General features: G+C 45.2%; 1 protein-coding gene across 4 annotated transcripts in view; it reads right to left on the bottom strand.

The window, feature by feature from the left end:
* Positions 1-16,087, bottom strand: part of ANGEL1 (angel homolog 1) — a 32,031-nt gene that overhangs the window by 15,092 nt on the left and 852 nt on the right. For 3 of the 4 annotated variants that reach the window (XM_063332159.1, XM_063332156.1, XM_063332157.1), the window contains exons 2-10: positions 14,118-14,717; positions 12,741-12,967; positions 12,063-12,132; positions 11,210-11,643; positions 10,403-10,529; positions 9,405-9,515; positions 8,582-8,651; positions 7,987-8,150; positions 6,969-7,133 (exon numbers count right to left, since the gene is read on the bottom strand). In XM_063332159.1, coding sequence (XP_063188229.1) covers positions 6,969-7,133; positions 7,987-8,150; positions 8,582-8,651; positions 9,405-9,515; positions 10,403-10,529; positions 11,210-11,643; positions 12,063-12,132; positions 12,741-12,967; positions 14,118-14,484 — 1,735 coding nt within the window. In that variant the 5' untranslated portion in view covers positions 14,485-14,717. Of the gene's footprint in view, positions 1-80; positions 216-6,968; positions 7,134-7,986; positions 8,151-8,581; positions 8,652-9,404; positions 9,516-10,402; positions 10,530-11,209; positions 11,644-12,062; positions 12,133-12,740; positions 12,968-14,117; positions 14,718-16,087 lie in introns of those variants that run through there. The other variant, XM_063332158.1, reaches the window with a different exon arrangement.

The raw sequence follows: 16,087 nt of genomic DNA, 5'->3' as shown, positions 1-16,087 counted from the left end.
CACAGCCTTGAGTGATGGCATCAGACAGATTATGTATAGATACCCTGTACTTACAACACTATGGACACAGAAGAACCCTCATTCTCCTTCAGTCATCTTGAACAGGTGAGCATGGCTGTACAGACAGAGGCAGCTGCCAGAGAGTAAGAAGTATGTACGTGGCTGTGTAGCAAAGGCTAAAACTCGTCTTTACTTTTGAACTGCCATCAGTCAGGCTGGATGGAAAAAAAAAAAGTCAGTGGATGCAGCAACAGAAATTTCAGTCTTGAAACACTACTGTAAGGGTTAACACAAGCCTCTGCTTGCACTGCTCTGCTCTTCAACATACGATCCAGTCTCCCTTCCTGGCCTGAAAAGCAATTCTGCTTAAGGTCTGTAGTTTAGTGGCCTTCCAAACTAATGACCTCACCAGGACTTCTCAAGACAAATGCTGGGTTAATAAAGGACAGTCAGCTGCAAGATTCAGTGCATTCCCCCAGCAAGGGGGATCCAACTTTATTCAGGCTATCATCTTTCAGGCATAACATACCCCTTCTCTCTAGGGAAATGAGTAATAGCTGGGACCAGGGCCAGGATGTAGGCAAGCTTAGAGAGTGTAGAGGAAAGGAATAAACATCCCCTAACCTGTTACTCCAAAAAGAATGGCACATACAATAGTCTCCCTCTGAGCTAAGTTAATTATATGAACAACAACTGTCCTGAGGGGAAGTAACTGCATGGCACCTAGTAGGTGGTATGAATAGAGAAAAGAAGAAAGTAGCCACTTCATAAGCCTGCATGGCCTGTGCTCAAGCCCAAGAGTTGACAGTAGACTTCAGCGGCAGTAGAAGGTTTCTTACTCCCCTATTAAATACTTAATGATTAATAACATTAGCAAAAAAGATTAAAGTGCTGTGACTTTTTTAAACCTTTAGTTCAGATACTTGCTTGAAAATACCCTCTGCCCTATGTCTTACAAATTTTGCTAAAAATCAGGTAGCTCCTAAACCCCCTATAGACATATCAGTCAGGGTGATTGCTAGACAATGGAGTGAGAAAGGCAAAACAGTGACTTGGCCACAGCTGAGATTAAAAATAAGACTTCCTGCTCCCTCTTAGATCACGCTTTCCCCCCTGCTGCTGATAGTTCCTTCAGTTCTAGGTTTTTAAATCCATTAGAGATTACGCTACTTGGATCTTAGTGACCAACCTTTGTTGTGGAAAGGATACACAACCCAGCAAACCAGTAATTAAAAAAAAAATAAGAAAAACCTAGTTAGCTACTATGCTGAGAAGTGCAAGACTGCAAAACTTAAGGCTCTCATGCCTAAAAGCATATAGAAATCTATTCATGAGAGAGTGAGACTGAGCCTTAAGAGCACCATTCATGCCAGATTCACTGCAGGATTATAGAAGGCAAAAACATATGACATGCTGTGGATAGCAGGCCATTACAGATTTCAGTTAACTCAGCTGAGTTAACTGGTTAGTATTTTTATTTTGGCAAAGAACTCAGCTGGCTTTCCTGGTTAGTATTTTTATTTTGGCAAAGAACAACTGCCATCCTATCTCCAACCTCACTCTGGGGGAGGAGGGGAGGAGAGGAATAGCTTTAGAATAACTACTGCATTCATCTACTTTCAGTTCAGGAGCAGCTGCTGAAAGCGGCCAATAACTGAATAAACTTAAGACTGCTGTAGAAGGCTTTCCATCCAGAAAGAAAAGACTAAATAATATTGCTAAAGCTTGAAATCAAGGTGGGGTTTTTTTTGTATAAAAGGAAAGATTGGATGGAACAAATGCATCTTTTGTTGTAGCACATGCCAGTGTCTAGCCCAGTCCTTCCACTTGCCACCTCAGCACCTGTGTTTGTCTAACCAAAGTTAGAAAAAATTTTCCAGTTCTACTATACAGCATTCCTATTCCCTTAGAGCACAGGAGTGTGCAGTCTAGATCTGAAATAAAATAAATACATTTTAAAATAAATAAAAGGAAAAAGAGCTTCAAGACTAGAATGACATTTTCAGTGGAAGTTGGAGGATAACTTGCCTTGACAGGAGAAGCCAAACTTGCACAGCTGACAAAAAGAAGGAGCTTGAGGCATGCCAGCTGTTAAATCGGTCATCTTTGTTATCATTATAGCAGGTGAGTTCTCTACAGAAATTCAGTATCCTACTTTGAAACACGACACAGTGCATTCAATAGCAGCGATCATGCAGCTTGCGCATTTCAGCATGACTGGCGCTATGGAAAGCACTACAGGCCAGGCAGCTACAGTCTGGTAAGGAGCAGGTCACAGCCAACAATTCAATTAACTCGCACAACGGGAAGCCTACTGAAAGGAGGTGGTATCCCACTAAGGCTTGTGTGCTCCTCCTTTAGATGAGCCACAAAAGGCTCCATCTGCATTTGTATGAACCATGGATGTCTGCAAATTCCTAACAGTACATTCAATAAACGTTCATTAGTGAGGTGGTGGCAATGGGAGGAGAAATTGCACTGTAGCAACACCTTCTGCTTTGCAGACTGTTTGCCAACACCGCTCTCAAGTACCATTAGGAGCAGGAGACACATACCTTCCTCTGATCTTAAAGAGATTCTCTCCGAGATGCTGAACTGTTCTAAGAGCCTCTAAGAGACTCCTCAGAAAAGAGGAACTAAGGTCAATTATATTTCAGAGTTCTCCTGTGCTTCACAAAGCAGGTGGCATAAAGGGCACTAATGATAAATCTTAAACTTTATTTTTTGTTTTATATAACAAGAGTTATTCCCACATAAGTGTTGGTTTCAGAGCTTCCACCTCTCCCACTTAACTCTTCACGGGTGAGGGAACCCACTATCTTATGGCTTGATGCTACTGAAATGTTGAGTTTATAATAAGAGAGCCCTAAAGAATTTCACCCACAGCTTTTAACTGAAGAAATACAGCTGCAGAAAGAAATAAACATCAGTAACTCAGAAAGATAACTGGATACGGCAGTCGTGGGAAAACAGCTGCTGGAGAGATACCTCATAAGGGAAGGGCATGGAGAAAGAAGACCTCAAACAGCAGCCAAGTTTCATTTATTGAGAAAAGGAAAGAAACTAAAGCCATTATATTGTTTACTGCTCCTCCCACCATCCCATGTAATTGGGAAAACTGATTATAAAGGGCATCCTCCTGAAGTGATGAACTTAAAACTCTGAGAAAGTGAAGGATGTCCAACTTCTATCTAAACAGCATAACTAAATACAGCCTAGCAGCTGTGGTGCAATCTAAGCTGTGGTATAGCAAAGATGCTTTGTCAAACGTGTTTGCCTCTACAGCCGCGTGCTCCTGCAGCTTAGGAGACTGGTAACAGGGTATGTACGCACACTGCCAGTGGCCTGTGGCATCCCTGCCCCTAAGTACCAGTCTCCCTGAGCTCTACATCACTACTAAGATGATGCAGATGATCCTACCTCTAGGATACCTGCATTCCCTTTCTCAGTATAGCAGATATTCCTGTTGTTTCACTTTGATAACCTTTTACAGACCCCTCTGTAATTCATCAGAAAGTTGTGTTAATGACAACTAGTCATGCATTTCGGTCAGGAAACAGTGTTCAGAGCTACATCTGGAATCTTAGTTCTGCTTCCCACCATGAGTTGCTTATTAGCACAGCCTCTTATTATATCACTGTGTGCTATTCTTAAAGCATCACAGAACACGTTTTCTCCCTACAACTATACACTAGTTGCTATTTTAGTGGTAGGGGCACTTTCTACCCACCCTACCTCCAAACTTCTCCTATAGTCCCCTACAGCTGGAAGCATTCACAGGTCTTCAGATCCATTTGATGTTAACTCCAAAGTGCTCTAGAACACAGGGGTTTTTTTTCTTTCCTGAAACAGTTAACTCTGTAGGGGTTTATACCAGAGCTTCAGGGACAGTGGTCAAAACAACCACAGCAATCAACTCTTCAACTCTGCCTTTGTCTCTCTGTATGCAGTCACTAGCAGTGGTCCTGCATTTCTGCAATAGTTTCACCCATGAATGCCCAAGGAAGCATCTGTGAGCCAGGGCTCCAGGAGCTGCAGGTCCCTCAGGGAGCTTTCTAACCTTCAGAGAGAAGAATCAGAGGACTTGCAGGCATTATCCGGGGGTTTCTCAGCACATGACTCCATATCCAGCGTTCAACAACTTAACCATTCCGAGTTCATACCACACTATTTCACATATTGAAAGAGGAAACCATTAGCTTGACCCATGGAACATTAGATTTTCCAACAAAATATAGCTGGAACTGAAAAGCTCCCTGAGAGATGCCTTCATGCAAGTTACCCAAAAGAAAAGTCAAGTCTTTGGTTTAAATAAAACAGAAGAAGCACTTGTGATGTTGAAGCGCAGCTCCTATGCCTCAGTTACATCACAGGAGGATTGGCAGGCTGCTTCAGTCAGGGCAGGGGCAACCAGTTCATCTGACGGTGTACTGTGCACACCTTATGGGTCCAATAGGTGGGGCAGGGGGGCTGCTTTCACATAAATACGCACCCCCCCCATCAACTGACGATCAGACCCCACCAGCAATTACAACTAAAGCAGACAGCCAAAGTTGTAAGTGTCAACGCTATGTGTGATAGTGGTTTTTGTTTTGCTTTTGTTGGTTGTTTTTAAACTTTTAGTGTCTTACAAGTTTCCTATTACAATGTTACCAGCTGGTGGGAGTTACCTGCAACCAGGCTTTCCTGTGTTCAAGCAACCTCTTGAGAGCTTTCCTGGCAGGAAATGAAGCTCTCAGTTCACCAGTCTCCCTCTCCTCCCCTCACTTTACAAATACAACCAATTACAAAATCAGAATAAGAGTACTTGCAGAAATTAGTGCAACTGTCAGATAAACAGAGCCATAAAAATACACAGCTCTGCATTTCTCCCCATGTACAAACACCAGTGCTATGCCAGAACCTTCACCTGTGAAACTAAAGGCAAGGAAAGCTGCAAACTTATTTGGCCCCAGACTGCTGTTCACTTATATGGGCTCCTACATGTTATCCCAGCTGGGGTAGCAAAAGCCATCCACACATCACCAGGCAAATACCACACCATCTGGCAGGGGCAAGAAGGGAACATGCAGCCCTTACACAATCATATGGGCACAGAACATAATCCCCACACACCGCTCTGTTTCTGTAGAGTTTACAGACGTGAGCTGTAAAGGATCAGCAGTGTTTGCTTTCTTTGGGAGGAGGGGAAGGGTTCCTGAATGCAGAGCATTTTGCAAGACAAGCCCGATGGCAAATAAACCACCACTGGGATTTGGGGATGAGCTGGGAGACAAGAGCTAGGCCCATTCCTTCCCTCTCTTGAACCCTCATCACTACTATCTTGTGTAGCTAATCTGTCCACTCCTCTTTCACATCCCAGCCAGCAAAGCCTTGTTAAGCAAGTCCTTGGAGGGTTCAGCTGCCAGGAGCACAAGGTGCTGCAGTTGTGTTTTTTTCTTAGATTAGAAAAATTTTATTTTTCAATAAAGAAAGTAACATTTAAAATATGAAAGTCCCCCAATATAACCCAGGAAGAGAGAACAGTATGTCAAGCGTCCTCATACCTTCACACAAAAACCTGAGGTGGGACCAGATTTCCCTGCCTTATTTGTGAACAGAAGATTCATGTTTCTGCCAATATTGCTCTCATCTCTCATGTAAAAACTGAGAATCAAATATCAGGCTGAACTGGGGAATCTGCCCTAGCAACAGGTACAGTTCTATTGGTTTTGTACTGGCCAAGACACTGCTGACAAAAGTACACTGATAGGACACCAAAGGTACACTGGGATCCAAGTGTCTGACAATCTGGCTCCAAGTTACACGGCTTTCCCCTCCCACCCAATGCCTGTCAAGAGACAGGAGTCAGTCCTATAGGTTCTACCCACCTAAATGTGGCTGGCTCCAGAGGGCGGCAGTAGCATGAACTTAATTCTGGCGCAGGAGGATGCTTCTGGTTGGCTATCTGACCTCTGGCAGATTGAATGGAATAGGGAGGGCACAGAGAAAGAGTAGGGCAAGTGACAAGTTATCAGCTCTTCCATCTGATGGCTCTGCTGCATTTCACATGCTTTCCACTTTCATGTCTATTTTGGGACCTCCCACAGCTATAGCCTCCTGGGGTTGTCGTGGATTACAGGACAATTTTTTCCACCTGATATTCACTGGGAGGATCGTAAATATTTTTCCAACAAGTGCCAAGCTAGATATCATTCTGAGACTGTTAAAAAGGAAGGAAGCCTTCCCCAAGGCCTCTAGGCTTTTGCTATTGTGGTGCTCCTGCGGGTGGCTCTAGAACCCCCGACTCCATTCCTAGCAATCCCATTCCCTGGCCCATTAGTCACAGCAGGCAGCTTCTTGTAGAAACTGTTCAACTACACAAACCCTTCTGCCAGCAAGGCAGCCCTTAAACATTATTAAGTAAAAGCCATTTCCAAGCAGTTAGCAGAGTCACCACTCTCAAAGGCAACAAAACAACTAGTCCTGGAAGGACCATACTTCATTAACTATCATTGAGAAATTAAAAGAACCATTGTTTTGGTGTGAAAGAATATTGGCGTATGCATGCCCCACTGCTTGGTAGCGATTAACTAACCACAAGTAGGCAGTGTTGCCCCTTTTTTTCCCAGCTCCTTGAAGATCTCACACAGGATCAAATAAACATAGGAGTTAGGCTGGTTCCTGCAGCACTGAAACATCTGCTAAACAAAGCAGTGGAACACGAAACCCTTTAAGAGATGGTAATACCTGAATACAACTGGAAGCCCACTGGGAACACAGCCCAGGTTTGCAGAGACCAACAAAATACCAATGCATAAAGAACTCCAAGTCTCCTATCCCTAATTTTTGTAAGGGCGTGAGGGAAGACCGGGACTTTGAGGGCTTGACAAGGAAAAGAGTTTTCTTGCAAGCAAATTGTGAAATCCAGAGCCTCAACTGCTGTATTTAGAAACGCTTTTCTTTAGGGAAAGGGAACCAACACTAACCCTCTCTGAGGCTGGAGATCTCCAAGCCAAAGCTAGCCAGCAGGCAGAGATGATCAGATGAACAAAAATGATTTGGTAAGCCATTTGCCAGCAACAGAACGTCTTCAGAGAGAAGGGAAAGGCGGCCAAGCAGCTTCAGGGCTCCATCCTGGTACAGCCTTCGACCTGACAAGGAAAATGGAAATAAACATCAGCCAGAGACCGGTGCTGTAGGTTAAGTCTATACACTCACAGAGGGATGGCTCATCAATACCTTCCTACTCTTCCCCTGATGAACAAAGACAGCCTGCGCAAACGCTGCATGCACCTTTGAGACTAGATGTGAAAGCAGTGAGCATCCTATAATACTGCTGTTCACTGGTTTCATAAACTTGCAGGTCCAGGAATCAAGTATATACTAAATTCACCAGGCAGTTGCTTACATTCGAAGTTCCTTTCACGGTACTAAGTCCTAGCAATAACTTCAGATTCTTCCCTGAGGAGTTCATCTCTTCATTCATAACCTCCTCCCCAGAGTTGATTCTGACATGATCCGAACCAGCTCAGAGACAGTGCCTGGATGCATTTACATGCAGTCTTTAATCAACACAACTCCTGTTTCAGGTAGCAGAGAGGTGGTGCCATTGTCAGGTAACTAGAGCCACCACCTTCTAAGGCCAGTGTGTGATCTCACTCAGATCAGAAGTCCAAGCCTTGAACTTAGGACCCCCAGCACTGCCTGTTATCAGAAGCACAAGATACTTACACAAAAGAACAGAATCCATTCTGTTGTAGCTTCCTCAAAAGTCTACATGAACCTAAGCTAAGCGGCTCCAGTTGTTCCAAAGCAAAGATAAACAGTGTCTTCTCATGTTACCCAAGCAAATTTTGCTTATACTTTGTGCATCATTTCGAAGTCACACCCCGTAGATCCGCTCCAGCTTAACAAAATGCACTGCCCAACACCCAGATGCATTCTGGCACGCCTCACAGCCCTCTGCCAACATCACAGGGATAAGCCCCACATTGCCATACTCACCCCCCTTGTTCCCATTCTGCACCGGCTCTGCTGAGTAGAAGATATAATCCACAGTGGCTCCAAGCCCCATGGGCATCGTTGTGACCTCTGGGCGTCCCCTCTGTGGCAGGAAGTGGCTGTAGACAGAGGTCAGGTTGAGGCCATGCTGGATAACGCCTGAAGACCTGCACATGAACAGCCAGTGTTTACCAAGGAAGTAAAGAGGATGATGCAGTGTTCAGTACTGCAGTCGCAGCTCAAGTTGGATGTTTTCTCGCTGATGCAACTGTCCAAACTATTCCTACTTTGTGAACACACAAAAGACAGTCTTTCAGAATTACTCACTCCACTTACACCAAAGGCAAAGTGGACTATGAACTTTGTCTCTAATACCCAGTCCTGCCTATGCCCTTCATTCTCAACCTCACCAACACAACTGACAGAACAGCACCCAGCTGCTGCAACAACCCTTGGTGAATCTGTCTCTTCCAGAGACCCCTCCTTACTCTCTTCCACCCTCACATTTATTTCAGTCTTTACTTCAGCCAGAATTTCAGTACTCAGGAAAACGAGTCCAGGCTTGAAGAGTGGGGCCATTGAAGGTGCACCAAATTACCTTGGGACAAATGGCTGGGGATCAGGGTCTTTCACCACAGCAGCAGGCTTCGGCCAGTGTGCAGGGCAGTCTGCAAAGGAGCAAAGAGATTCCAGCCAGACCTACATAGATCCTGGAACAGGTTGCTTATCCCAAGTCTACGAAGCTTCTCCTGACATCAAACAAATCTTTTTGCCCAAGAAGAGCAGATAACTTCCAGTCACAGGCACCTTAAAGAAAAACATTCAGAGAAAACCCCAGCTCTAAGACTAACAGGAACATCCTGAGAGCAGATCAGTGCAAACAACTGAGAAGTCATATTCTGTCCTGCTAAGGACATGGTCTTAAAGCATTTAGTATTGTCAAAGCTTGGGGTACTTTAACCTTTGCTCGCAAAGAAAGTTTATTTGCCTTAGCCTACAGCTTACTCAAAGGCTGTCTAGAAAGGCAGAACAGAAATGGAGAGAGCAGAACCAGCCATGCCACAAGGCCTAGGCATGAGGCAGCGTCTACCGCGTACTGGCATCCAGAGACATCTATGTTGTGGCATTGTGACATTATAGTCTTCAGGTTTGCTCTCCCCCACCAAAAATCTTGAAGCAGAAAAAAAAGAATTATATATATATATTTCACTTTATAAGAAGTTCCTCGAGGAACACAGTCAGTGTGTATGAGGGTGGTAAGACTGTACTCCTCTGAGCGCTCATGGAACCCATTAGTAATCACACAGCCACAGAAGGCACCCTTCTGCCTTCCCCTTCTCTCAGCAGGCATTAACTCCACCTCACATTTTCATCAAAATCAAGCTAGGAGAGTACCAAGCTGAAAAATCTCCCATTAATACCTGGTTTAGCATCTGTCACACCTTCCAAGAGGACCAGCTGCGGTGGTCGCTCACAGGCAACATCGCAAAAACGAAACTGGAGCAGGAAGTCCCGGCTGTACTTACGTCTGCCTGCAGTGAAAAATACAAGTTAAAAGAAGAAAATAACTGCCACAAAGTCCCATCTACAGGGAACATCTGCATACTCTTTAGACCCTTAGACCTCTTAGCTCTAATTTGAGACAGGTTTTTGTGCCCAAGCACTCTGATATCATGAGAATGGGAATCACTTAAAAACCTAAATGTAGAACAGAACACACGTGTAAATGTAGAAGAACAGAGCACAGTTATTGCCATCCCTTTAGCTAATGCAACAGTCACAGTCAGCACCTTGATGAAACAAATGAAGAATGTGACCTCTGAGACATCACAATTTCAAGGGACTTTTAAGCAGATCAGTTAGTGTGCAACTCAAAGAAATGTCTGCCGAAAAAGAAAAAATTATTCTGGATATCAGGTTAAATGCAAGTTCCACATTCAAGATTCCAACAAAAGCTATTTAGTGTGTGCTTCTTTTTTTAAAAAAAAATCCTCTCCAAGGACAGTAGAGAACAGTCATGATTGTAACTGGGCTCTGAGGAATGATTTACTAACAGTGGTGTGCAAATACTGCTCAAAACCATTCCCACAAACACCTGCTGCTGAAAGCTGTGGCTGCTGAACGTGGTTTACAACTGCAGAAAAGCCTAAGTCTGGGAATATGAAAGAGATACATAGAGCAATGGTTACTGGTATGAGAACATTCCACTCCTGACTAGAGAAAGAAAATCGTAGAAATTAGGCTATAGCAATAGACTCCAGGAAAAATAAAATTAATTCATATACCAAGGAAATGGATAGAAGAGAATCTTTGCTGAGTGCCTCACGCAACACATGCCCAAGCTACTCAGGGAGACAGCAAGGCCCACAAACTGTCCATCCTCAGCAAACCCATGTTCTCTGTGCACACTGGAGCTCACCTGGTTTTTTTGGCTGGCACAGGGTGATATACTGGCAGTTGTCCGTTACACCCAGTGAGCTTGGCCACAGTGGGGCCAGCAGTTTCCGTGAATACAACTGTTGGGAAAAGTCTTCCTGACCAGACACCTGCAAGGAGGCCAGAAACAGGAGAGGAAAGATCAGCATCACCCTCTGATCAGAATGATCAGAGGAAAGATCTCTAGTAGCAAGACAGGAGAATGCCCTCACAGAAAGGCATGAACTAAGGTATTCAGAATAAGGCGCAGATATAATAAACCTTCAGCTGTGGGGGGACAGATACAATTAGCTAGAAGTCACCTAACAAGATACTTTGCAGGTATCTATTATTGAACTTATGATTTAGCTTGAAAGCCAATGATGTATTTGATCACGGACACACAGTAACAGGTAACCACAAGAGACTCTAGCACAGATGCCCATTTCAAACTGTTTTCAGATCAAACATCCACATAAAATTTCAGTAACTCTTGGTGGAGCTGTACTCCCTTATACTTCCAGTCACCCAGGCACAAAAATCCCATAGCAAGGGAGAACCAGGACCTGAAATTAAGTGGTCTATTATCACTGGTCTGCCTCGAGAGAAACCAAAAGAGCAGTGGTGGAAACAACATGCACACATTTGTCCGCATCTTTCCTCAGCAGTGCTGGAGGCATTGGGGAAGACTGATGAATAACTGAATTCCGTATTCAGACTATTTCCTCACAAGAAAAAAGAATGCAGCCATGCATTTCTCTAGCAGCACGCAACAAAGAGCTACCCAATCCCAGTTCTGGCTGGCACCTACCTTCCAGGCTGGCATCCCATGGTAGGAAAGTTCACCATTCCGGATGAATTTGTAGAGAGGAGAATCAGGTACAGAGTTCAGGTCTCCACACAAGATGATAGGATAGTAGCTGCCTTTAGTAGTTTTTGCAATCTTGTCGATCTCTGCTAGGAGCAAGGCCATCTGGGCCAGTTTGATATCTCCCCGCCGGGGATTGAACAAGACATGAGTGTTGGCCACACACAGAGGACTGACTGCCTTCCGATCCAGGCCCTCTGGAAGCAGAGGCTGTAGCAGTAGCACCAAGCCTACATTATCCCGATTGAGGACATCCAGGCCAGGCCGGAAGTATTCTACAGGGCTGAGGGTGATCAGCTGGAACCTGCTGTGCTTATAGCACACTGCACAGCCATCTGTCTTCGTCCCAGTTCTCCGTTTATAGAAGCACGCAAAGCCTGAAAAGAAACCATCACCTATGAAAAGGTTTATCCAGTCACTACCTCAGGCTCTCCTCATCAGCTGGGGAGTTCAGCAAGTCTGTGTAGCAGAAGATGTTCCTACTACATTTGGGTACAGCATTATACCCAATTCTGTTCCAATAATCACAGTTTATCATTTATCACTGAGGGTATTTGCTCTCTCCTTGTCCTTCTAGGACCCTCTGAGTTTTGTTATTCTGATCTGTGAACTCTGAGAGAGATCACTTACAAAGGAAAGGGTAAAGGTCTAGGCAGATGCTTCAGAAGTAGGGCCAGCAGCCACCCGACAAACAGGAAGAGATCTCTCAAGACCGAGTGTTTTGAAGATGTTAAGCAGGAAGCACTGCTTGGCCAGTCCCATGAGCTGGAGGTACACACACAAAAGCAGGACATACCCATCTCCTTGAACGTTGGTTCCAGCTGCTCCCAGTAATGGTTCTCTTGCACCTCCTGGAGACACAGAACCTGGAAGGAAGGCAGAGACCTCACTCGCTCCACCAGTATTTGCTAGTTACCTTGTTTTGGGAAAGGAAGAAATCGGAAAAATGCACTCATGTACCAACCCTGCAAGCAGAAAGATCATCACTGCAACTCTGTCCTGTACTTTCCAGATAGGGAGCAGTAACTTTCTGGGTCACATTAGCTTATCATTCATTGTTACAGTGGTGAGGCAGAAGACTCTTCATCATACAAAGAGGACTCAAGGAACAGAGAAAGTCATTAAGTCCTCTACTATGCAGGTTTCCCTTCCTGTGCTGCCTTATAAACCCGGTCCTTTCCTCCTCAAACACACATTATCTCTTCTTCCTCTACTTCTGCTGTTTAAAGAAGCTAAGCCCTGCTATCAAAGTATAACTAGTTTCTACAGTAACACAATCAAAGCAAGATAGACACCAAAAAACATATGTATGCACAAGGCCTCAAACACTCTCAGAGGAATCAGTGTTCAGTTACCAAACAGGTAGTATATTTCTAGGACTTTCCCCAACTATTTTTTTTTTAAATGTCGTTAGATCAAACAAGGAATTCAAATTCCGGTGACACTGATGTGGGAAGGGCTCAGTCATACTCACATCAGGATCCCAGTGCTGGATCTCCTGCAAAAGGTTTGGAAGGCGGTAGTTCCAGTTCAGGATGTCTGGATGACAGTGCAGATAGAGATCAAGGCCCTGCTCCACCAGGTCCTGGGCAAGGATGTTGTAAGACATGACTCGAAATTCAAAGAGAGGAGTGTTTTTCGAGACCTGCTCTAGCATACAGGGCTGGACAGAAAGATCCTCCCAGTCTCTCCAGAAGACCTCTATATGCAAAAAATAAAAAGCCAAGTTACAGCCATAAAGGTTACCCTGCTGATGCTTTTGTTCCCCTGGGTCCCAGAAAATAGCCATTTTCATTCACAGAATCGTTGAATGGTTTGGGTTGGAAAGGACCTTCAAGACCATCTAGTTCCAAGCCCCCTGCCATGGGCAGGGACACCTCCCACTAGACCAGGCTGCTCAAAGCCCCATCCAGCCTGGCCTTGAACACTTCCAGGGATGAGGCATCCACGATTTCTCTGGGCAACCTGTTCCAGTGTCTCACCACCCCGACAGTAAAGAATTTCTTCCTAATGTCTAATCTAAATTTCCCCTCTTCCAGTTTAAAACCGTTACCCCTCATCCTATCGCTACACTCCCTGATAAAGAGTCCCTCCCCATCCTTCCTGTAGGCCCCCTTTAGGTACTGGAAGGCTGCTATAAGGTCTCCCCAGAGCCTTCTCTTCTCGAGGCTGAACAACCCCAACTCTCTCAGCCTGTCCTCAAAGGAGAGGTGCTCCAGCCCTCTGATCATCTTCATGGCCCTCCTGTGCATAGGGCTCCAGAGCTGGACACAGTACTCCCGGTGGGGTCTCACCCCACCTGGGTAAAGGGAGGAGTAGAGGGGCAGAATCACCTCCCACAACCTGTTGGCCACACTTCTTTTGATGCAGCCCAGGAAACAACTGACTTTCTGGGCTGTGAGCGCACATTGCCGGCTCTAAGCTAGGGTGTTCTAGTCTCTGAGCAAACCCTCCCCCACTCTGGTTTTCAGGTGTTTTTTTCGGATGCCTTTGGATAGTTGTTAGTGGGGATGGCATAACCGAAAACCAGAGTCAAGCATACTGAAACACTTGACCAGCTTTTGGGTGCTTTTCACATTATCAAGCTAGCACTTCGGCACAGTTCCTGGGAAATGCACGTATATTGATGTTCACACCAGATGGTCTAATAGCGCAGAGACTACTAGCTGTAACCAGCCCTCCCTCAGCAAAAGATCACTTTATAGTTTTCACTGACAGATCCTGTCTATTCTGCATGGACAGATACAATCACTGTCTTACTGACAGCAAGCCCAGACACAATAACCTGACCACATTCACTACAAATGGAAATCCCAACCCGACCATTAGATTCGGAGCTATTACTACTGACCATGGTAGGGTACCTCTGCTGGGAGAGGACAAAATTGTACCGCATCCTGAACGGGCCAGGCTGGGGGTTCCGTTGGCACTGCTTCTGCATCACAGGCTAAACTCCAGGCCACCACAGCTGGGTCTTCGTTCTGCACTCCTAAATCGATAGCAGCACAGCCAGCTATCTGGTGATCTGTCTGTGGCACCACAGCTGCCCAAGGGGCACTGCCTGCTACAGCCACTGTTTCCTCTACTGGTAATTTTGCCAGTTCAGTCACTGCATGATCTTGTGGTTCTGAAGAAGCCAAGGCGTGTAGCTCTGTGAGCTGCTGACCAGCACACCGGGTGACTTCTGGAGCCGAACTCAGGTCACTGAGGCTAGTCATCAATAGCTCTGAACCTTCTAACCAGTCACTAGTAAGTGTAACGGATACTTTCCCCACTGTTGGAACACTCTCGCTGTCTGGCAAATTCCCTGCTCCTTCCTCCAGCCACTGCTGGAGAAGGGCTTCTTGCTCTTCTGGGACCGACCTTCCTCTGGTTGCAGCAAAGACGCCTTCTATCTGGGTGGACGTGCTCTTCGCCAGAAGCACATTCTTTCGACAGGTAAAGAAAGCATCTGACATTTAAAAACAAACAAAACCAACGTAAGACAGATGGAAATCCTTTCCCACTCACTCTTTTCTTTTTCCTATGCATTTCCTGCAACTCTGCGCAATACAACTGTTCAGCATAGCAATGCAACAAATGACTTCTCTGAAGAAAAACAGTTACAGCCTGAAAAACTTATCCCGCCTCTACCTGAACGCTAGGCCACAGTCCAAGACTAGTTGTGTTAGTCAAAGTTGCTGAAACTGTACAGGATGGCAATGGCTTTACCAACTCTAGAGAATGCAATTTACACAACCAGTCAGCCAAGCTAAAAGGCCGCCTTGTGGAAACCATCAGGTCTCAGTAACACATGTAAAGGCACAGTCTGCAGAAGTTAGCTGATGGGGTGCGTGGCCTAAGATGCCAAGCTCTTGTAGATGACCACTTGGAGCAAGTTTCTTTCCAGGGATTGAGTAAGAAAGCAGTCCTCAGCTAAAAGGATCAAACGTATCGTAAGAACGAAACAGAAAAACTGTTCTGTTGTTAAGAGATGAAAAATAAAGACACAGAGGGACAAACATGCAGTTAAAAGCCTTATTAGAAAGTATACGCACAGAAGTAGACCAGGTAAGAATTACAGATAACCTGATGACTGACATCTGTGGTAAAAAATTAAAAAAAAAACAAACCCTACTGTTAATCTAACACTTGAATATACTAATATTGGTGGGGTAAAGTAAAAAAAGACAGGGAGTCTTTTCACTTGTTTCTATGTAAGAGATGACGGCATTTACGTTTTGCTACGAATTCTGCACAGACACTAGTCCCTCCTGTTGACTAGCAATTACTGTTGTCTACAAATCACTTTTTCTCTGCTATATCCCTGTGACAGTCAGCCAGCCAAAGCTGTAACATACAGGAGTCAGCAACATCCATGTATGCTTTTACTGTATCTTTCATGGCAAAGCTTTCTGTATGTGTCAGAAATGGAGCTTTAAGAACCATACTCCTCTCTGTATGTTTGTAATTAGGTTCATGAACGCCAGAAACACCAATGCACCAAGGTAATATTTTCACACCCCACTGGCCAGGCACAGCTGTTACAAGAGCCTGTTTACTACAGGACAGGAGCCGAATTTGAGAGGAGTCAGTTAGCTGCTCACTATGACCGCAGCATGCCGGTGGCTGCTCCAGGCCTGGCGACAGGTTCAGGCAGGAGGGTGGCTCTACATCAGCGCAGTCACCAGGGACTGTGAAGCAGCAGCAGTAGGATCTAGGAAACTAAGTGAACCATTGGTGCATGCAAAGCAAGAGTCCACCCATGAGTCACCAGCAAGTCCTCGGGGAGTCACGGACCTCAGAGCAGCCCATCTCCAAAGACCTTCCCAAACCTGCACG

Source organism: Chroicocephalus ridibundus, chromosome 4 (genome assembly GCF_963924245.1).
Source record: "Chroicocephalus ridibundus chromosome 4, bChrRid1.1, whole genome shotgun sequence".
Taxonomy (NCBI): Eukaryota; Metazoa; Chordata; class Aves; order Charadriiformes; family Laridae; genus Chroicocephalus; species Chroicocephalus ridibundus.
This window is presented reverse-complemented; position numbering and strand designations above follow the sequence as displayed.